Source organism: Ciconia boyciana, chromosome 9 (assembly GCF_034638445.1).
Source record: "Ciconia boyciana chromosome 9, ASM3463844v1, whole genome shotgun sequence".
Lineage (NCBI taxonomy): Eukaryota > Metazoa > Chordata > Aves > Ciconiiformes > Ciconiidae > Ciconia > Ciconia boyciana.
Window position 1 is genome coordinate 25,983,430 of NC_132942.1, and position 22,728 is coordinate 26,006,157.

General features: G+C 37.1%; 1 protein-coding gene across 4 annotated transcripts; it reads left to right on the forward strand.

Annotated features, from left to right (window-relative positions):
* Window positions 1-19: 19 nt before the first annotated feature.
* PRMT7 (protein arginine methyltransferase 7) lies at window positions 20-20,199 on the forward strand. 4 transcript variants are annotated; one of them, XM_072872052.1, is made up of 18 exons: window positions 20-76; window positions 810-983; window positions 1,817-1,853; window positions 3,219-3,368; window positions 4,818-4,926; window positions 5,293-5,405; window positions 6,600-6,841; window positions 6,983-7,160; window positions 8,315-8,442; window positions 9,244-9,385; window positions 9,870-9,953; window positions 11,183-11,230; window positions 12,423-12,512; window positions 13,186-13,347; window positions 15,778-15,852; window positions 16,618-16,778; window positions 17,907-18,003; window positions 18,581-20,199. In XM_072872052.1, the coding sequence occupies exons 2-18, from the start codon at window positions 889-891 to the stop codon at window positions 18,737-18,739; spliced, it is 2,070 nt and encodes a 689-aa protein (XP_072728153.1). In that variant the 5' UTR covers window positions 20-76; window positions 810-888; the 3' UTR covers window positions 18,740-20,199. The 4 variants fall into 4 exon arrangements, 3 of the variants coding, with proteins under 3 accessions (XP_072728153.1, XP_072728154.1, XP_072728152.1); XM_072872053.1 differs by lacking the exon at window positions 20-76 and adding an exon at window positions 571-720 and having other exon boundaries at window positions 814-983; XR_012044071.1 differs by lacking the exons at window positions 20-76; window positions 18,581-20,199 and having other exon boundaries at window positions 16,635-16,778.
* The last annotated feature ends 2,529 nt before the right edge of the window (window positions 20,200-22,728 follow it).

The window sequence follows — 22,728 nt, forward strand, 5'->3', positions numbered from 1 at the left end:
CCCTCCCCCCGCCCCCGCCGCCGCGCGGTGCACGCCGGGTAGGTGGCGGCTGGCGCGCTGTGAGGCGGCCTGAGGGGTAGGTGGTGGTGGTGGTGGTGGTGGTGGTGGTGGCGGCGGCGGCGGCGGCGGCGGCGGCGGCGGCGGGCGTGGAGGTGCCGCCGCGCCTGCTCGGGGCCCTGAGGGGGAGATGAGGCCGTGGCTTCTCGAGGCTGCTGCGCTGGTTTCGGGCAGGGGATGGCGAAGAAGGTTCTCGCCGTCTCCCGTCGCAGCTCCTTCCCGAGGTGGGGGCAGGTCCGGGCCGAGGCTGCTCTGCTCGCGGCCGGGCCTGTCCCAAAGTGACGCCCGCCCCCGGCAGGACTGCCGCTGCCCGGGCGCGGGGACCGTCGGGCAGGTGCTTTGCTTCCGCCTCGGCCTCCTCACTGCGGCCCGGGGTCTCAGCCGAGGAGGGCGCTGCGGCCGCCGGTCCCCTCAGCTCTGGCCGCTGCCCAGAGTTTGCAGGTCCGTCCTCAGATAGGGGGTGGGGACCCGCTAGAGAGGGTGGTTGGCCTCTCCCGGCCCGACGTGCTTCTCCTCGGGGGGAGGTGTCTTTCCTTGAGAACTTACCGGTGATTTTTTTTTTTCCGGGCTGAGTTCATGAGCAGGGCTGGGCAACAGATTTGAGCTTAAAACATGCTTACAGAAAAAGTTCAAGGCAGTCACCAGTGCTTCTGGCCAAGGCAGGTATAATAGGGAAAGTATATATATGTATCCAGAGCTAAAGTGCTGTCTGTTGTTTTCACTGGACGTTTTGTGGGGTTTTTTTTCCACAGCCAGTATTTTGAGTATTACACTGAAGCCAAAGCAGCAGAAGTGCACATAATACATAAATTACACAAATTGGGATTGATCATGAAGACTTTTTGTGGAAGGGCTAATCCAACCACTGGTGCAATGGAGTGGTTAGAAGAGGATGAGAACTATGACTACCATCAGGAAATAGCAAGGTATGCTGGAAAAAACAGCTTGTTGTTCCACTAAAGCTACAAAAAAGAGCAAACCCAACTTGTTTTTATGACAATTTTTGGGTTTATCTCTGTAGAAGCTCCAAGGGCACGAGATGAACAGACTGTAGGACAGTCTAAATGTTACAGTGTCCTGTGTTGTACAGGGCAGAACTGTAAATGCAGGATTTTGTAAAGTATTCTCCAAGTAGTTTCCTTCTACTTTTTTTTTAAACATTTTCTGAGGTGCTTACCTTAATGCTGACAGTGACCGAGTTGCGGCAAAATACATTGACTATATTTCTTTTAAATCCCCAGTGCAACAAATAATTGCCAGTTGTCTGTTCCTGTAGTAACTTTTTAAGAGCTTAATGTAACAGCCAGAGAAGTTGGGAAGATTAGATTTTGGGGTATTTTTAAGTAGTGCGACCCATGAAGAAATGGGGACCAAAGAAATTTAAATCTTGGTAAAAAATTATAGACCATTAGTAGGCTGTCTGTCATTGCTATATATTGCTCTGTATGAACCTCTGTCTGCCCAGCTATTATTTTACAGCTGTTTGTCCATAGGTCTATGTTCCTTTGCTGAAGAGAAGATATATTCCAGCAGTTACTTAGTTCATTTATATGCCGATGACCAGATCACGGAAATGACGTTGTTCCTTAGATTTGGGAAACAGCTCAGATCCTCAAAGAGCGTGTCAGTTATCTGTGCACTTATGGGCCATGGGGACCAGTTGCCTTAGTAAGAGAAAACAAAGGAGGCTATACAAGATCTAGCAGTTTTGTCGTGCTTTTCAGTATGTAGTATTTTGACTGGAATTTTTTTATTGTAGGTCACGCTATGCAGATATGCTTCATGATAAAGACAGAGTAAGTATAGAAGCAAAAAACTTACGTATGGTGAGAAAATACCCATTTCTTTTCTCTTGCATAGCTGTCAGTGCATGATTATACAGGTTTCTCTGAAAGATTAAACGATCAAATTTGTACCCTTTAAGATACCAGGCCTGCTCTTAGATCAACAGATGCCTTCTTACACCTGACTCTAGTGTTCTGTTGTTTACTGCAAAACATGGTATTTACATTCAGTAGCTGATTTTGCTGTTCTATGTTTGACATTTTTGACAGAGAGAGTTCATTAGATGAAATTCCAAAGGCTGTAAAAGTGAATCTAGGCTCCTTAGTTTTTATAGTAATGTAGGTAAAGTCTGTTCTTTTGTTGTATTTTTAGCTCTTATTTACTGCTTAGGATTGAGAAGAAAATTGAGATACCATACCTACAGGCATGATAAAGTCTGGAGTGAATGGTTTAAATGTTCTTTCTGCTCTAGCCACTTAGTCAACCATTTCATCAATAACCTTTTTAAATACTTTTATGGTGCCTACACTATGAGTCTTGAATTCATATTAAATTGAAACATGCCAGTGGCATCAGGCATTTAATAAGCCATGTAGAGACAGCAAGTTGTGTCTAAGTAATTAAAACAACTCTACTAGAATTACATATCAAAAGTGTTAACTGGAATTGTTCAGAAAGGGATCCAGAAGACCTTCCAAATTTATAATGTGCAAAGATAGTGTATTCTTTGGAAAGTCTTGGTAAATCATTTGGAAAGGAATGTCTTACAACAGGCTGTTATGGAGTAAATATAAGCGTATATTTCAATATGTATACTGTAGCTGACAGCATTTGGCTTTTTTTCTTGTTGTTAATGCTGATATGTTTGTAGCCCCACTTAATGGCACATAACCAAAAGCCAGTATTTACATGTGTTGCTTCTCATGTATGAATGTTTTTCAGCAGATGTAGAGAGGAATCTAAATCCAAGATACTTTAGCTCTTGTGCTGTCATAGGCACTATATGACTATTTGAGTGGTGCTGCAGGGGAAAAGTAATCAGAAAAAACAGTAGTATCTCACATGGGTATTGTTATTATTTGCTCCAGAAAATATATTTGTAAATTATGCATGCATTATAAATAGCTGACTGATCAATGACGATGTGAATATTGTGATAAAAATTGATGTACTTTTAAATGGACTGATCCCTCCAAAAACACTTGCTTTTGCTGAAAATGGCTTTGGTATGACTGTATAGTACAAATAATGTCTGTAGGCCTTTTTCTAATTATAAACTCATAATTGGAGAATGTGCAAGATTTCTGCACAAAAAATTAAAAGTATAAATGGGTAAAAGGTTGATGATACTTTTTTTTTTTTCCCCTTCTCCACAGAATGTGAAATATTACCAAGGTATTCGTGCTGCAGTGAGCAGAGTAAAAGAAAGAGGTGAGAAAGCAATTGTTCTAGACATAGGGACTGGCACAGGACTCCTGTCTATGATGGCAGCTTCAGCAGGTGCAGATTTCTGCTATGCAATTGAGGTAAGCATTTGTTATGGGTTGCGCATACTTCTGCATGTGTGTTCATAGCCTCTTTTTAGAGCTTCAGTGCAGTTCTGTCTGCATGATCAGTGGAGTGGATGCATTTGCTGTTTTGTATTGTAGCTTCTGAAGTGCAAGCTTGATACTTCTGTATGTCAAAAACACATAGGTCTTACAAGAATATAGCTGAAAAGGTATAGTACATTTTTCATTTTTGGGACAGTTTCTGTAAATGTACAGATTAAAATTACTAAGTCAAGTTTTATAGTATTCTGTCTTCTCTACTTACCAAAACTCAAGTGTAATATGGAAAATTCTAACCAAGTTTTTGAAAAATGTGAGTATTCTCTAACCACATTGCTGAACTTCATAAGTTTCAACTCTTGGAGATAGGTTCTCAGACCACTTAATCATAACATGGACCACATCGTAATAAAGAGACTGTCTCATAAACTGATTTTTCTATCTATTTGTGACAAGATAGATAATCTCCTTTTTTATTGGCAGTTAAGAAACATCCTGATGGTCATTAGCAGCCATTACTTATATTAAGGATAACAACAGGAACATTTTGGCCAGTTGAGCTTTTTTTTAACGCATTTGAAGAAACAAAGAAAAGATTCACTTGTCTGTAGGTCATAGTTGAAAGAGTGCTGTGTGATTTTTTTTTTAATTTTTTTTTTTTTAATCCAAGTAAAAATCTACATTTTTTTAATCTAGGATTTTGTCCTATGATCATTTTTCAGGGACAGTCCTCTTTCATGTAGACACAGGAAGCAATCAGAGAGGATTGTGCTGGTTTCCAGAGTGGCCACAAATATCTGAAGTGGTCAGATTGTGTGGCTGAGTAGAATATTTAAAATTTTTGAGTTTAAAAACTGGATATGGACATGAAGCCCTTTCAACACATTCTTCATCGTTCTGTTAGTTTCAAGCTATGTACTCTCTCTATTCTTCTCTTCGTTCCGAAGGATACAAAAAGTCTCTTCGCAGTTACGCTGTTAATAAAAGCAGATTGTTGGCATACTTTAGTGACCATTTCGGTGCTGGTTGTTTTGGATTCTTTTATTTATTTATTTATTTGTCTTGAGCACATATGAGACTCTTGGGGCTTCTCTTGATGCATATATATATTTTTAAAAATAAGCAAGTTTGTTTAATGTAAATGCTAAAATATTCTTAATGTATATTCTTGTCTTTCAAACGTTAAATTGGAGTAGCTTTTGAAGACAGCTGATACTCAGTTTGTAACAGTGACACTGGAGCTCTATGAGCTTTTGAAGTGAGGCTTGCTGTCTTGTTTCATGGTAATGAACTTCAAACATAGGAAAAGATACAGAAGATGTTAAATTTTTGCAGGACTAAATATACTGCATTTTGTGTTGGTGTCCTTTCATTTTTGAAAGCTAATGTTAGCTTACCAGTTTGTTATACTCTTGCTTTTTACAGGTTTTCAAGCCCATGGCTAATGCTGCTGTGAAGATAGTGGAGAAAAATGGTTTTCATGACAAAATCAAGGTAATCAACAAGCACTCCACTGAAGTCACGGTTGGCCCAGGTGAGAATTCTTATTTTCTTACTCTTATTTTTATAAGCATATATTTATTAGAATAATAAGAATACTAGAATAAGGAAATACATAGATACTCTTATTCTTATTTTCCGTATGTTTTTAATTGAAACAAGCAAATCCTTTACTCTCTAGAAAGTAACATTGGAAATTTACTTCAAAAGGAAGTGTTGTGATAGTATTTTGGTAATCATTTGTATTTCATAGTAAACTTCTAAAGGAAAATAATTTGCAGTCTTCATCAAGTTCTCTAACAGGAATAATTTTTTTTAATTACTTGTGTTTTCAGGATAGCATCTTCTTGAAAGACTTTTATAAAGTCTTGACATTACAGTACTAAATTGTGTCTTTTAGATGGAGATATGCAATGTCGTGCAAACATCCTCATAACAGAATTATTTGATACAGAGCTGATAGGAGAAGGAGCTTTGCCAACCTATGAGCATGCACACAAATACCTTGTACAGGTAAGAAAATAGAAATTGATAGGGGGTCACATTTATCCCTAGAGAAACTCTTCTGCCTATTTTGGAGTAGGATAGAGACTATAGTTGATTTGTATCCTTTGTAAATACACCATCAGCTGTGCTAAGTTCTTCTTCAGTGAATAACTTACTAGATTCATTCCTAGAATAAAGCTATTGGAGTTCATATTGTAAATCACAGGCTCTGAAATTACAGTTAGTTGCTTTGTGATAAAACCAATAACTTGCTGGTTAACAAATGTCTTTCAGAAAGGCATCCAGTTCTGATTTGGAGCTTTCCTTAGTAATTTGTTCCAAGATGTTTTAAAAAATGAAATTCTCCTCCTAAATTTGATGGGCTTCACCTCCTAGGCATTGGTTACTTGCCCCCCCCCCAAGGAGCTCTTGCTACTGTGCATGCTTTTTGCATGTGGAAATACTTTAAACACTGTAATCAAATTAACATCCAGGTTTTTTTACATATAATCTATAGGTATAATTTTAGTGCTTTCTCTTTTACCCTTTCTAATTTTTTCCTTTAAAATGTTGATGGCAAAACTTTATTTAGGTTTCTAGATTTCATTTCACCAGTTTTACATATAAAGACAATAGCATTCCCTAACTTTTACTGCTCTCCATATATAACTCTAAATTATAAATAGTCTTTTTTGTAAAAGCATTGTTCTTGTACTTCACAGTTAGCTTTTAGTTCACAGTAGGTATTTAGAAAAATGTTTTCTACTGTTCAAACATGGATACAAAGTTGTCATTGCATAAATATTTGAGCCATTATTTTTCTTATTTACTCATTGCAATCACAAACTCTGTTTTAATGTTGATAGCTTAGTAGTTATCTGCCTTGAGAGGCTCAAGATAGATCTCTTATTTCAGAATGAGAATGGAAATACAAGTTTAACCGAGGCTAGTAAACTGATAATGTTGCATGGTTTATAAAGTAAGCTGGCCTTGCTGAACCACACTGAACAGATAGGTAAGTGTATCGTATTTCACAGATAGAGAGGCAAAGAGAAAGTGCTCTGATGTTACAGAAGTCTCTGAAATAATTTGCGTTTACGATTTCAAAGCTCCTAGTCCAACTTCTCTTTCAATTGTTTCACGTTTCAATTGATTTAATTCTCATACATGTTAATAAGTCAAACTTGTTGAATGTGTTTACCCTTTATTTTGAACACTCAGGAAGGATGCGAGGCAGTGCCTCACAGGGCAACAGTGTATGTCCAATTAGTGGAATCCAAAAGAATGTGGTCCTGGAACAAACTGTTTCCTGTTCATGTCGAAGCAGACGATGGTGAAAAAATTATTGTCTCCCCTTCAGAAATGGAGAACTGTCCAGGTGTTCCTTCTGTTTGTGATATCCAACTGAACCAGATGCCTTCAAGTGACTTCACTATCCTTAGTGATGTGGTGACAATGTTCAGGTGAGGTAGGCATTGTTTTGTTCAAAACCAAATTTTCCTGTTACGCCTTTTATATAAGTTGTGTATTCAGCTTAGGAAGCTAGTGAGAATTTCTGAAGAATGCTGAACTATTTCTTTTACGATTTTCATGCTTCTCTGCAGTGTGGATTTCAGTAAGCCAGTAAGGAGTGCTTCTACCTACTATAAAGTGCAGCTGGAGCCTGTAAAATCTGGCAAGGCACAAATCGTACTTTCCTGGTGGGATATTGACATGGACCCCTCTGGGATGATAAATTGCACAATGGCTCCATACTGGGTAAAATCCACTTCTGCTTTCCAGGTAAAATACTGAGCCTTCAGATACTATAATCAGATGACTATCAGTAATTATTTTGAGTAAAGGCCATCCTGAGTGTTTTAAGCAGCTGTCCCTGAAACTGTGTAGGAACTTTGCTAATGTTTTATGTATTGGAAGATGCTAAATAAGCAAATCGTAGAAATGTTAAAGTTTGTACCAGTTTTAGGTTCTCTTTAAAGTAAAACTTAAATGTAAGCTTTAATGTAAAGCTTAAAAACTGAAGCTGTCTTCCAGATATTTTTATTTTCTTTCTTCTTTTCTTTTATTTCTTTTACTTTCAAGAAATAAAACAAAGGTTTCCACATATTTTTCCCTAACTAGTCTCTGTCCCTGGTCAAAATATTAGTCTGTGGTTTGCTTCCACGTAGTTCTTCTATTAAGTTTCCAAATAAGTGTAAAGTTTATGGTAATATATTTATACTCCCATAAAAAAGGCTGGTGTGGGAAAATGCTGGGTTGATACTGGAAAATTAGAGGAACAGGAGATCACTAAATCAGATTCCCATGGTTTTGTATGAATGCATTTACTAGTAGGATGAACTTAGTCAAAAGGAAGCTACAAAATGATTGATTGTGCTTATTGCGTTTGAGAATAAAATTTGAAACTATTAAGCTTCAGGGCATTCGGTCAGCTTAGAATGACCAATCAGCTTGGAATATGCAATGCAGAAAATAGCTTTTTGAAGCACAAAATAGTTGTGCTGTCATATCAGAGTGACACTAAGTTACTTCATTTGATGCATGAGACTCCAACCACTGGTCACTGTCAGCAATTCAATACAGGTTTCTAACATAAGTGAGCTGTAGTGGTGAAACAGCATTAATAAGTGCAAAGTGTATTTTGGTTTTGTTTTTCATTTGATTAAAATACAAGCTTAGCTAGTCAGCAAGCCAGTGGTCTCAGGCTTATTCTGTTGTAATTCTGTCTATATAAAGTATGTTTTTCGTATGTTATTCAATATATGGTATTAGTCTTTATTCAGCCTTGCTAAAGTGAACAAGATTCTTTCAACTAGTCATACATCAGTGCTTCGAAGTTGTGCACATTCTTACTAATTGATTTCCTGCTATTTGTTTACTTTCCATTTACTGTTTATGAGTTAATTCCTAAGGTTTTGTTTATCAACCCTTTTCAGTGGAGAGATCACTGGATGCAGTGTGTGTATTTTCTTCCAAATGAGGAGCCAGTTCTCCAGGGTGAGAAGGTGTACCTGACTGCCTGTCGTGATGAGTACTCTGTGTGGTATAAGCTGCAGAAAGCCAGGTAACAATAGATACGTGTGAAAAAGGGTGGTATTTTACTCCAAGCTCGAGTATTTGCTGCTCTTAGAGCAGCTGTTTTGTAGAAGAGCAAGATAAGAACCTAAAGACTAGAAAATTATTAAAAGCCACTTCATGAGCAATGCACAGGTGAAAAAAACACATTATGCACAAAAACACAGTTGAGGTTTGGACTGCAGGCTCCTGCCTTATACCTGGTGGCATTCTGTGACAGAGAAACAAAAAACACTCGTGGTTGGTTCCTGGAAATCCTAAAATATAGCTCATCTGAGCTGGCATATAGATAAAGGAGTGAAATAATTGCCATTCTGTCTCCATTTTCTATTTTCCTAGTCAGCACTGTCTTTTTGAGATTAATGCCTTTTGCTCAAATTAAAAGGAGCTTAATCGTATTGGTTGTACTGACAATAGCAGCTAACATTGTTAAAAATCAGTGCCAGCTTTAAAAGTTAATGTCTGAATTTTATGTGCCTTTTTTACTTAGGAATCCAAATGAGTAACTTTTTTCTAAAAGATCAAAGACTAAAATACCTAACCAACACAATTAATGGGAAAGTTTGGGGGGGTTCTTGGTTTTGTCTTTTAAACGAGGTGAAAATTGGCCCTTTCTTTTCTTTTCATTTGGAAATGCAAAGCTACAAAAATATCCCTGGAGAACTAGTAAATTTGAACAAGTAACAGTGGAGTCCATATGCATTAATGTGCATACTAGCTAAAATGCATAAATATACCTGTAACATGTTACTGATGCTGTAGTTAATACTTCATTGAAACTTTTTTCCAGAGGAGAAGAGGAGAATAAAGCAGATGTTCATGTTGAGAGTCCTGTTTGTAGATGTCAGGCTCATCTTCTTTGGAATAGACCACGCTTTGGGGAACTAAATGATGAGAACCGAACACGCCAATACATCACGTCTTTGATGAAGGTGAGTGCGTGTTGCCTGTAGGTTTTTTGGCTTCTGTGATAGATGCGTGTCTTGTTTTATTTGCAGTAATTATTTAGGAATTTGATTCTCCCTTGCTAAAGAACTTTGCTCACAGAGTATATTTTATTTACATCAGCAGATGTAAGTTATATTTTGTCAGGAAAACTTTGGTATTTTTTTAAATTCTGTGCAGCCATTTTTGCATAGGAATTTGTAGCAGCTCTGTGTATTTGTTAGAAGGAGTACTGGTAGTTGAATAAAGACACACAATATATTTTTGTGCGAACTTTTTCTGACCTAAAACAAGGGGATTACATGAACAATTCTTACACTATTCTGTTCTGCTTGAAGTGGTTATATTAATCACTATCTCCCAGTCCTTATTTGATATGAAAGTGTATAAAGTGAGAAAAAATGCCACCAAAATGTCTAGAATTTGAAAAGTTTTATCTGGAATAGGAATAACAATGCCTATTTTCTGTAGGTTCTGAAAACAGATAGTGTTTGCCTTTGTATCAGTGATGGCAGTCTGCTGCCTGTGCTGGCTCACTATCTTGGAGCAAAGCAGGTATGGTACTTCTTCCTGTTTTTCTGATCTTTGCATTTTAGCTTTGTATTTTTAGTTCCCTCCTATAGTTCAGCATTTCCAGTGCCTCTTCAGTGACAAGTGAGAAAGAGGCTCCCATTGTGTTGAAGTGGAGGTTAAATTAATCTCTGATCAAGCTGAAGTCTAGGGAGGTAATAATTACCAGTTTTGATGTTTACCAGTGTGTAGCCTTGAATGAAAGTGGTGTTCCTCATTCCCCACTTATTCTTGTTTGCCATCTTGTATCTTAGTGCTTTTGGAAATACTCTTTCTACCAGCCTAAATGTCTGGCAATTTTTTTTCTTCTTTTATGTTTGCAATTCTGTAATTACATTTATTATCTAATCTGAAGTGGAAGGTCTGTAACAGCAAGATAGGAAGCAATAAGAATACTGAGTCTGTGTGTAAATGACAGCTGAGAGCTGCCTGGCTGTCTCACTTATGTATATACCTTACTTAATGTGTTCTCTCATGAGGCTCTTCAAACTAAAATCTATTATAGTTGAACTGAATATCTGGGAATGTGTAATGTAATATAATCCTGAGGAAGATGCTAGGCAATTTGTAGAAATAAACAAACATGCTGAATTAAACCTGTGATCCACAACCTCTGTATTTTTGTCTTTAGTAGTGGCTAGTCACAGACGACTACTGAGGAGAGAGGAAATGAATAGGGCAGGCAGAAATATCCATAATATTTTCCTAGCCCTGTAGCACCATATTGCCTAAGTATTCATCGATTTTGAATAAAACCTAACTTTTTTCTTGCTTCGAAAGGCTGGTGTGCTGTATTGCACATCTGAGCTCTTTCCAGCTGTTACAGTCAGATCATGTTAAACAATGCTTACAAGGAGTAAGCACTACTGGAGGTTGATTCAGCACATTGGCAATATGCTTGCATTTGTTCAGGACTAAATATATGCCTAGGGCAAATGTTAATATGCTATGTGCATCTTAAAAATGGAAAATAAATATTTGCATTCTGTTGGGTTTTTTCTTGTATGTCTGTGAAAACAGCATTATTTAGCCTGTAGTTATTGGAGGGGGTTTTGTTGTTAAAAAGGTACATGACAGCGGGCTGTGGAATACATGCATGATTCTTATGAACTATGTTCACTAGGACATCAAAATAGTTCCTTCATTGTTCATTTACATATTCTTTTAATTAAAAATTACAAAGCTAGTTTGACTAACTGTTGTATTTTCTGTAGGTGTTTACATTGGAAAACTCTGCTGTGTCCTGTTCTGTCATGGAAAAAGTGAATATTCAGTTTCCTGTTAAAGCAGTAAATTAACTCATGGCATTTCTAATGCCAGAGCTGATGCCTTTTATTGTTCTTGCATCACTTGCTTGGAGGTTAATTCGGTTTAATGAATGTGTTTGATCACACAGTTTAGCAAGACTGTGGGAGGTGGGATATGTTGGGGGGGAGGAGTTCTTATTTTTTTCTGGTATTTGTACAGAGCTTTATGCAAATACTTGGAGGAATACATCCCGTTGGAAATAGATCCAATCTCATAGCTTTAGCCACAAGCTGAATAGGCCACTGGGGAAGTTGAGCTGAGCAGAGGGGAACTATGGTCACCAGTGCTTGATCTCTCCTTGCAGATGCCTGTTAGCTTGTCTGCTTGAGTTGTTGCTCTGCTGCCCTCATTGCATTGGTGATAAAAGCCAAGCTATTTGTTTCTGAGGATTAGTGGAATGTGAGAGCATCCCATAGCTTGCACCAGTCTTACCAAGAAAGTGGCATCTAGCAGTTGTGTCTTCCATCTGAGACAAGTTGGGAATGCCTGCTCTGCTGTTTGGCTCTTAGGAGACAGTAGACAGTGGGTCTTAACTGCAGATGATGTTTCAGCTGCTTCCTTGGGGTAGAGTACAGAAGGCCCTGCCAGTGGAGTGAAGGCTGTTCAGGAGAGGCAGCTAATGTCTAAGAAGTGACTGGAAGCAGCTTCCTGAAGTCATCATTTGGCTATGTTTTAGTTTGCAGTATATATTTGAAAGAGGTCTGTCTCAGCCTGTGGCTTAGGAGTACAAAAACATGAACAGTAGGCAAATTGGGACACAAACCTGGTCTCAAACAGAAGCCAAATACGCAGTGTATGCGTAGTTGAAGTAATTTTGATCTTTCTTGACCTTCCTTCCCATATGCTTCAAAGTACAAATGAATGAAGGTGAGGCAGCTTTTGTTATCTGCCTTTTTATATACTTAATTAAGGAATATGTAGGGCATGTGCTTTAGTTCACTAGGTGTGACATGTTGGCTCTAAGTGCATGCACCCTTCAAGAAGAGACTTGTATCATCCTGATCAGTTATGGTAGGCAGTTGTTTAAAAATTTCTTTTGGCTATTGGTTTCTCTTTTGTTTGTTTTTAATAAAACTATTATTTTGGTATGGGTTTGAGTCTCAACTGTAGCTTTTGATAAAGACAGTATGCTACTTTTTTTTTCAGTTTTTTAAAGCAAATCATCTTGAAGATAAAATTAAAATAATAGAAGCCCGTCCTGAGTCACTGACGTCTTCTCATTTGGAAGATAAAAAGGTATGTTACAGTTGTCCAATACTGAATTTCAGTGGGGTGGTGAGGAGCAGAACGTGAAAATGAATCTTGCTTTCCTACTGTGCTACTGTAACCACAATGAATCTCATTATATTCCAGTTCATATAAAATGTAATGCGTAGATGGTTCAGACCTTGTCCCACTAAAACTAAATGAGACTAAAGACTGTGGGAGGGTTTTTGCTTTGTTTTTGAAAGGGTGTGACTTTCCCTTGCTGCATAATCTACACCAGTTGTTAAGGCAGTTAAACTGGTTTAACTGAATATGTACTTCTAGGCTGCAGCTCTTCTTTCTGAAGCCACTCAGGAGATTGCAGTCTATTTGGAAGTACTAACATCCTTAAATTAAAAAATTAAAAATTCTGTGACTCTCATTACAAAGCCTTCCAACCTAACACTGCAATATTTTCTTTCAAACTTTGTTGCAGGAAAATTCATTTTAAAATTTGCTAAATAAAACCACAAAAAGATGTCTGTTGTGCAGTATATGCAGTATGCAGTAATTAAATCCTTATGGAGCAGTAGAAGTTTTTATCTAGATGACTTCACTTGCTATATTGCATTGTCAACTATTGAAGATATAAAGAGCAGAGCCTGTGTTACTGAATTGTTGTTCTTTATTGTAATGCTTTTTATCTCCTCCTTTCTTTGCCAAGATTTCTGTTCTTGTGGGAGAGCCGTTTTTTACTACAAGTTTGTTGCCATGGCATAACCTGTATTTCTGGTATGCTAGGACAGCTGTGACCAGTCACCTTACCAGCAATGTCACTGTCCTACCTCAGTCTGCTTCTTTGCACATGATGATTGTGGAGTTTCAGGTGAGATTGTTTAGAACTATCCATTTGATATTTACACAAATCCACTTAAAATTGAGTACTCTTCCAGGATTTTTTAACGACAAGTTTATCTCATCTTAATAGTGTCCACTTTGATATGCTTTGCACTTGCCACCTGAGAAAAGAATATTTGACATCTTGAAGATGAGTTTTGGTATTTCAGCCATCTCTTGTCAGAAAATTAACTCAAGTAATTTTACCATTTTAAATGAAAGGGCTGAATGTTTTTAAAATATTTTTTTAGATTAGAGAGATATTGCTGAAGTATGTGAGAATTGTGGTTATTTATAAAATTAGATATTCTGCAAAATACCAGTTTTTAAAATGATGCTTTATAAGACTGCAGGCAGGATTCATAATTGCATGTTCTTTTTTTTTTTTTTAACTCCCTGAGGATGTGCACAGTTCTACATTTGAGCATAATAGGGGCCACATCATAAAAATACTTTGAAAAGTCATCTTTCAGAAATTGTACAAAGGTATAAATTTTTTTGCGGTTATTAAGGACTTGATCAGTAAAGATTGTGAAGAGTTTACTTACAATGACAAGGGAAATTAAATAAGTACTTTCATAATTAATATGCAAAGTTTTTGTCCAGTAGCTTAAGTGAGGGAACTCTTTAGTCTGAAATTGTGTAACTAAAATATACATATCTAGAAATAAAAAAAATCTCTACAATCTAATGCATTTTCACATAAACATAACCTTCAGTTTATCTGTTAAAAATGACAGGTCTTTTCTCTCTTTTCTTCCCTTTGTCTGGTTCACCAGCTGTGTAGTTTTGTGTCCGAGCCTTTTCTCCCTTCACAGTTTCCTTATTCGAATGCTTTTTAACCTTGTTCTCTTACTTCCACCTTTGGTTTGTGCATGTGAAGATGTGTATGTTCTTTTTCCCTCTGGGACTAATCAACTACGCTGTATGTCTTTACATACCTTTCAGTTTTCTGCAAAAATGTAGAGAATTTAAATATATACTGAGTAAATCATTTAAATCTGAATCTTGTAATAGGAAGCAGATGTTTAAAACTAATCAACAGTAATCAGATTGAAATAAGCAGTTAATTTTAATTCCATGCTCTCTTATCTAGAGGATATACTTCCCTAGAACTCAAAGCATTTTGTAAGGAAATAAGCATTATTCTCTTCATGTTCTGGATGAGGAAACTGAAGAATGCAGGGTGATGATTTAAGATTATTTGGCAATCTAGTAGCAGAATGTAGACTAACATTTATGTCACCTGAACCTCAGTTTTACACTTTTATGTACAGAGTTATGTTCAGAGATGATTCCACGTAACTATTTTGGTAGAACATTTAACTTGTGTTTCATTCCGTTAAGCTCTTCCAAAAGTTATTGCTTTAATTTTACCTTTTCCTCTTTGTTCAGTGGTGAATCCAGACTCAAAGACTAGAGTCTGTGGTTTTTTTAAAGTAACCTCTGCATTTACCAGTTCCTGGTTAGACAGAACGAACAGACATAAGTGTTGTAAGGTATTCTGCAGAACTGGTTCTGTAGGCTGTTCTGTCTTGTCAGAATAGGGATATGTCATTACAGTTAAGCAATTAGCAAAAGCTGGATCCAGGAGAAAAAATTTAATGAAATTACTTCAGTTATAAACTTGTTTAGTCCATAATTGCATTTAGGGAGCAGGATGCTACCTATCTGATTTGATAGTTCTATCAGATATGCCATTCGGAGGTTCTTTATGGTCACTCTAGTTCATGCTGTATTCAGGCATGAATTATGACAGCATTTATTTAAATTTATAGTAGTCCTGCTGCCATCTGGTAAAGCAGGAACATTTGAGGTTGCTAAGTGCAACAATGAGCAGGTAATAAAATGTATATATCCACAGCTAGTGAATGTTCTTGTTCTATTAAGAGACCATTAATGCAGTCTAAGAAAAAGCAAAAGTTGAACTGAATCACTGTCTGTCCAGTGGATTGCTGAAGTCAGTGAGAGGCATAGTATGAAGTGCCTAAAATGATTTTACTAATCTTTGGAGTGCTAAAGGGAAGTATGGTAGTGCAATAGGCTGTAAGATGTTTGATGCAACTGGGAGCACTTAACTTGTGCTGGGTAGTAGAAATGGGGGGCTGTAAAGATTAATTTTGGCAAATCCATACCTACTCTAAAGTAAACTATGCATAGAGATGGTAGGAAATGTGGCATATCCTTTAGAGGAGTTGAAAATTGAAAACAGTGGGTAAAGAATTAACTGACTTGCAAAACTTTTTCACAGAATACACTGTCTTCTGATTCTTGCAGTAGTTCTAATGGTTTAGGAATGTATAGATAGTAAAGAGTCTCTGTCTGACTTGTTATCAAATGTCTGATCTACAGCTAAAATTATTTTAAGATTTCCTATTTCCTTTAATAAAGCCGAAGAAAATCCTGTTTTCTTTTTTAGGACTTATGGAGAATCCGGAGTCCATGTGGTACCTGTGAAGGTTTTGATGTCCAGACTATGGACGATATGATTAAAGTAAGAAGACCAAAAATAGTTTCAGCACAAGTCTCAGCAAAACAGAACAAAACTCATCTTGGCTTAAAAAAAGTATTTAGTGACTGTTGAAAAACTTGTATGTTAGGCAGAACACCATTGTTCTAGTTTTTCATAAATATGGTGGCTATTTAGTTCTTGCAGAACAGTAACTTCTGTGGCATGGGTTTTGGGGTTGTATGTTTGTTCTCATTTGCCAGGCTTTTCAGTGCCTTGCATTGTTTTGAAAATAATTCTGTTTGTTCAAAAAGAAAAATACTGTTCTCAAAATTTTGTTCTGAGCTTGAAATCCAATCATCTGGGAGTTATTCATAGATGAATCCTGCTGCTTTTACTTGCCCTTGCAGGTACTTTTGAAAGAGAAAAAGGCTTTTTGACTTCCAAGAAATAGATATGAAGGGTGAGATGTATCTGTATCAATTTCTAGAGCTGTATTGTAGATTTATATTTGAGTTAGCCATTTAGATTGCCTTTATAGTCATTGTGGAGGAGTACAGGCAGTTCTGCACAGGCAAATGCATTGTATTTTGAAAGTACCTGTTTCTGTTTGACTGATGAGGACCATAGTCATAGCAATTAGTTCATGCATGTAGTATGTATTTTTTCTTGTGCCTAAGAAGTGCAGTCCTGTCCTCTTGCAGCTTTATTGCTTAAATACTCTGGGTTCAGGACACATAATTAACTTGAAAACAAGGACTGTTTGCCTTTGGAATGTTTTCAGATAGTTTTATTACTTTCTTTCTTCAGAATTCTCTGAATTTTAGGGAATCCAAGGAAGCAGAACCTCACCCTCTGTGGGAATATCCTTGCAAGTCACTCTCTGACCCCCAGGAAGTTTTGACATTTGACTTCAGAAAGACTGTACCGCAACACTGTCTCAGCACAGAGGGTTCTATAAATCTTTTACGGTGAGTTTTCTCATTGCAATAAATATTCTTGTCATAACCCATTTTTTTACCTCATATGCAAGGTCTTTGTGTGTGTGTGTGTATATATATGTGTCTATAATAGTTAACTAGTGGGAACATACTTGACAGTATTTAAAAATGTGACCTCAAGTTGTGGAGGTTACTCTGACATGAATTTCCTGTGGCTATTCACAATAGGCTATAACAATAAGGGTAATTTCTTAGATAATATGCCTGTATTTCAAAAATAACATTTTTCTACATGTTACTATGATTTAAAACTTAAACAGATTAATTTATAGTTTAAAGAAAATAAACCATTGTCTGGATGTTTTTAATCTTTGTTTGTTCCCCGTTGCTGAGTTCTTGCAGAAAAAGCTCCTATTTAGCTTTCCAAATTATTCAGTTTAATAGTTTTAAAGTGTACACTATTCTTCCTTTTAACTATAATTCTGGCAATCTTGATATTTGTCACATCTTCTGAGATATTTTTCATTATAATCTAACTACAGATTGTACTTAATTCTGTTCAAACTTGAAATGCTGTTAAGAATTAAAAATCAGGGGAAAGTTATTTTTAACTATCTAGAACTTATGTAGCTCAAACACTGGAATTGTATGTTTCTCTTTGTGAAACAAAATTCAAGGTTTCACAAAATCCAGAACCATCTGCGTGGGGTCTCTGTGCCTTTGCACCAGTAGTTGTATTTACAGGCAACACACTAGCATGACCTTGTGGAGTGGACACTTGAAGTGAGATGGGATATGTGGTAAATATTTTCTCAAAATTCAGAAAATATGGAAGCTGGGGTCTCTGAAGGAAGTACTTCCCAAATATGCCGAATAATTTATGCCATGTTGTTGAGTGCCTGTTAAATGGCTGTGGTTCTGAGCAGATTTAGTTATGACATATTCTCCTCTCCCTTGTCTTTTTTAGATTTCATATCTGCAAATACTTTAAAAGTTGCTACCCATTTACCAAATCATTCAGCTGTTCAACTTTTTTTCAAGGAAACAAGTTATTCATGCTTTTACAGCTCTGACCTAAACCATGTGAGGAATGGGTGCAGTGTTTAAGCTGTCAGTATTGTATAGAGTAACAGGTTTTGATCCTCCACCTCTCCCCAGGAAAGGAAAGAGCCATGGAGCCGTTCTGTGGATGGAGTATCATCTTGCTGCCGATATCTCCATTAGTACAGGACTGATGCAAATTTCAAATGAAAAGGTATTTCTTCTATCTAATTTATTATGTCGAAGTTTGTAGGATTACAGTGCTGAAAAATGGGTCTCAGTTGGCCATGCTTGGTTTATGTAGTGCTCTTTGTTACACTGTTTGAATTCTATGTAGACAGAAGTAGTAGAACTATCTGTTCATATTTTTGGGGGGAGCACGAGATGTACCTTAAAATGGGAGAGTCCGAATTGGATCCAAATGCTCCAATAGTTCTGAACCACTTGCAGAACTTACATGTGATGCTAGATCAAAGTAGAATTTATTCATACAAATCCCTTTTCTCAGTTTAACAAAAGCAAAAATTTTGAGGGGAAGGAATACGTATTTTCAGTATTCTATCTAAATATTCTTTGACCAAATCCATTTTTTTCCTCTATGAGTTCACTGTGCATATGGTATTTCAAGTTATGCATTCCTATAATGGAATGGATGGCAATGGAAGTGATAACTAGCTGATCATTGTCTACTGAAGTGGGAACAAGAACTCTTGTGCTCTTACTGTGTTATTACTGTCCAGTAATAATATTGTAGAGTTTTGACTGCTTTCACTTTTAACTCTCTCCTGTAGGGAAACTGTGAATGGAATCCCCACTGCAAGCAAGCTGTCTATTTCTTCAGTTCTGTTATTGAATCAGAAGCTGTGTCAGGACTTCCTAGTGCTGTCACGTATGCTATAAATTTCAACACAAAGACAGGAGAGATTGCCATGGATTTTAAGCTATTATAAAATATTTTCCTTTTACTCATGTTCCTAAATTATAATAAACTTACATAGTATTTTTTTGTGTGGCAGAGGGATTTTTTTATTGTGCTCAGAGAGCAAACTGACTGTTCTGAAATATACTTTAAATGTTTTTTGTTTTGTTTTCAAAATAGGTAGTTGGGGAGGTAGAGAGGAATCTTTTCTTAAGGACAGGTATTCCTGACAGGGTTTATATACATATATACACATACTTGTTATCATCTGTTTCAGTGTGAAACTCTGCTATTTTGGGGTTTTGAATAATGTACAAACAGTTGACTTGCTGGTTATTGCATGGCATATCAGTGGATGAAGACACTAAACCTTATACCAACAGTAGATAAAAGTGAGTCAAACTCATCTATTTCTAGGCTTTGCTCTTGTCACTGTAAAATGGGAAATAATCTTCAGAGTACACAAAAAGAAATCCCAAGTCAAGCTACATATGTATATTAGTACACTTACTAGGGAGAAGGAAATGGTTTAGCTGCTCACAGACTTGTGGAAGTTGTGACTAGTATTAAAGTGAAATGGCCAGTGAATTAAAGTATGATGCACTGACGTTCTGGAGTCTGAGGTGCTGCACTTCTGAAGAGACATTTGCCAAACAGTGACCAAAGTCTGGAAAGGCATAACTGGAAATTGGAAAATGTACATGTTCAGGTTAACTGGAAGTGACAAACTGATGGTAGTCTGATCAGAAACAAAAGAAAAAGAGCCGTAGTCTAAAAAACTTGCAAATCTGTAGGAGACATTTAATATGCATTATATGATCAAAAATGCCTTATACTCATTCCATCAGAGGTCTAAATAATATCTGCCAGTTTAGCTAAGTTGTATGTTGTTCTGCAGTAGCACATGCCACAGCTGAGGTTTTCTTAGTTGCATTCCAAACCATGTTGGCAGAAATTGTAGTGACCCATGTGTGTGCAATTAATTCTGCTTTAGATGAACAATCAATTGGTGTATCCGTTTTCTATGTGTGACCTATTAAGGGAAATAGAAAATCAATGTACTGCCTATCCTAAATTATGTCAGCCAGCTGTAGGGATAACTCTGCTTACCTAAGGTACTCCTATTTCCTCTGACCAGCAACTTCACCGAAGTGAAAGGAATGCCATAAAGAAGTCATGAGGGAGCAGGAGTCTACTTTACTTTCCCAGTCACCATGATATATAATTCTGGTGAGGAGGAATTTTTGCTCTTTTTCTTCCTAAGAGTGTGATCGTATTTATAGACCTGGAAGTCATCTGAAATACTCCTAAATTTTTCAGAACTATTTTCCTGACCAAGGTCTTAACACTTAATAGATATAAGGAAGCAATGAAATACATGACTAATGTTTTTCACTAGAACAGAAACCCTGCAGCTCCTACTGATATCTGTGGATTTCACTTTTCAGAACTGTACTTTTAAGGTGCTTAACTTCAGACTCATTTCTTACAGACTTTGCTGGAATAAATATATGTTGCTCTTCATTAAACAATTGTTTCTAATTTTGATACACTGATCCTAGCCCACAAAAAGTATGGTGGCACAAATCTGTTTGTTATATGTTGGGAACATAAGCTGTACAATTGTAAAGGGAACAATAATATGGCCAAGCCTTTTAAATGGTAAAGGCTTGGCCCTTTATAAAAAAAAAAAAAAAAAAAAAAAAGGCACAGAGAAAGTTGTGCAAGTCTGAATGCATAAGGCTTGCATTGTATAGCTTCTTTTCTCCTGGAGGAGATAATGCAGCAGAAAACTTAGATGCTGCCTCCTGTGTTTGCTCGTGGCCTGACACAGGAAGCATGAGCTGCTGTTCTTGTTCTGCAGTAGGAATAGCTTCTGAAGATGCTTTGCATTTAACTGGACAAATGATTCTAGATCTAACAGAAGCATACAGTGTTCCAAAGGGAACACAGAACTAATAGACAGCAATATATTAGAATTTATATGTTTGAAAAAGTGAGATGGAACAAAACCACAACTGAATTTACAGTATTTTAATGTCTAGTGTTAACTTTCTCAAAGATAATTGTGTACGTATGTGCCTGAATCATACTTCCTAAGAAAAAACAAAACAGTTAAATTTGCTAAAATGCCAAAGGGAAGAAATCCACATCGGTGGGAATTTGTGTTTTGTTATCAGTGTTATGTATGTTGAAGATATGTGGGCACCATGGTAGATACTAGGCATGGTGACTGAGAGGTATCCTTTTAAACCCTTTTGGTATTGTAAGACTTGGGACCACTGAGATTCTCAGAGGTGGGTGTAGTAAAAGTGAAGGGCATAGGCTAGATGTAGTAGCTAGCATATCTGCAGAACTGTGCTTCCAGAACTGAACTGTGGCAACTAATATGAATCAGACATCTTACAATTACCGCTCCAGGTATATTGAAATTTATCACTGCTGTCCAAAAAGATAAAAAGGCTGGAAAGCTGGAATGCTGAGCATATTTTAGCACCTGTGGGTTCCTTAGAGGAACAAAATCTGATGGATGTGCTCAGGAAACCTTGTGCATGTTTTAATTCACTGTGAGTATGATCAACATTACTAATGCTTGCTGGTTATGCTTATGTATTTAGACAGGCACTGAAACTGCTTTGAGGATTTGGTTAAAACGTGCTGGAAGCTGTTATGTTGAAGCAAACCCTTACCACATGTATGGTTTTAATGTTTTCACATAACTCACACCACTAATTAAATTCTGGTACATACAGAACATAGCTGTGTTGATACGAATCTGGGTGACTTGGGAAAAGAGTTGTTCATGTGTAATTAGGAATATTTAGTGTATGTATCGGTATTCCTTGGCTTCTGTGAATTCTTCAGGTTGGACTTAAAAACCTAGTGTGATCTGTAAATTGTGTGGAAAATGGGTGCTTATAGGGGGATACTGGCTATTTCTTATATATGTATGCAAAAACAAAACAAAAAAGTACTTCTGTGTCTGTCTTCTTCCACAGGGCATTTTACTGCAAGCACACACATGAGGGAGGAAAGCCACTTTATCAGAAAAACACATCTACTCAGTAGCAGCATTCAGACTCCTATTTGTTCCCAGACCTGACAGAAGCATTGCTATGATGTGCTGAGTTGGAAGAGCTTCTGGCTACTGGCATCTTAATGAGCAGAGCGAGAATCCTATTTTCTCTTGGAAGGAACTTATTCTGTGCAGCCACCGCAGGCAGTTTTTTTTTCTAAATGACAACAGCTTTGATCCTGACTAGGCCTGCAGGCATAGATGCATGTTTTAATAGAAACAAGATCCCCTGCTACCACTGAACTAATAGTATTACAGTTCATACAATGTATGAGAGCCAGTGTATAACTGGGAGATTTTTTTAATGTGGCACAAGAGATGCTTGCACTAAAGATGCAGGTTTTATTCAGTTATTAAAAATAATCATAAGCTACAAAGTTTTGCCAATCACATTTAACTTCCCTATTGTAGTTTTGCTGCAAAAATAACAACTTTTCTGTAGCTCTGAATTGTAATGAAAGTTTTACTAATACGTGGTAGTTATGACACCACAAATCCACAAGAGGGTGCTGAGAATCCACTTTTAAATTTCTAGCACATTTTTCAGATCGTGTTTATTTCTGATAAGGAAAAGTGCTCAGACTTGCAATGCAGCTGTCTTGTGCAAAGAAACCGCTTGTGATGTTATGAGATACACTCTACATACATGCACTGAAATGGAAAACTAGTACAAAAAGTGATAATTGCTAGTAAGACTAATACGGACTTGCACCTACCATAAAAAGTAGGCAGGCAACAAAGTGTCTAATGCTGAATACACGGAATGAATAATACTTTTAGGACAGTGACATTGTCATGGTCGTAATGAAGGACAAGCCTTGCATATTAAAGGGTGTTTTCGAAGTTGTGGCAGTGGCAAGATTTGTTCCTTTATTTGCAGAACTGGTACCTTTTGTCTGAAGACTGGGCAATTCAAGGACTGAGATCCCAGAGCTTGCTTTTCT

What these genes read in the sequence shown, in the direction of transcription:
- PRMT7 (XM_072872053.1), top strand. Translation starts at nt 670, where the DNA reads ATGCTTACAGAAAAAGTTCAAGGCAGTCACCAGTGCTTCTGGCCAAGG. An exon ending in TGAAGTCACGGTTGGCCCAG is followed by an intron (nt 4,927 to 5,292) that starts GTGAGAATTCTT and finishes TGTGTCTTTTAG; the next exon opens with ATGGAGATATGCAATGTCGT. An exon ending in CTCATTTGGAAGATAAAAAG is followed by an intron (nt 12,513 to 13,185) that starts GTATGTTACAGT and finishes TTCTTTGCCAAG; the next exon opens with ATTTCTGTTCTTGTGGGAGA.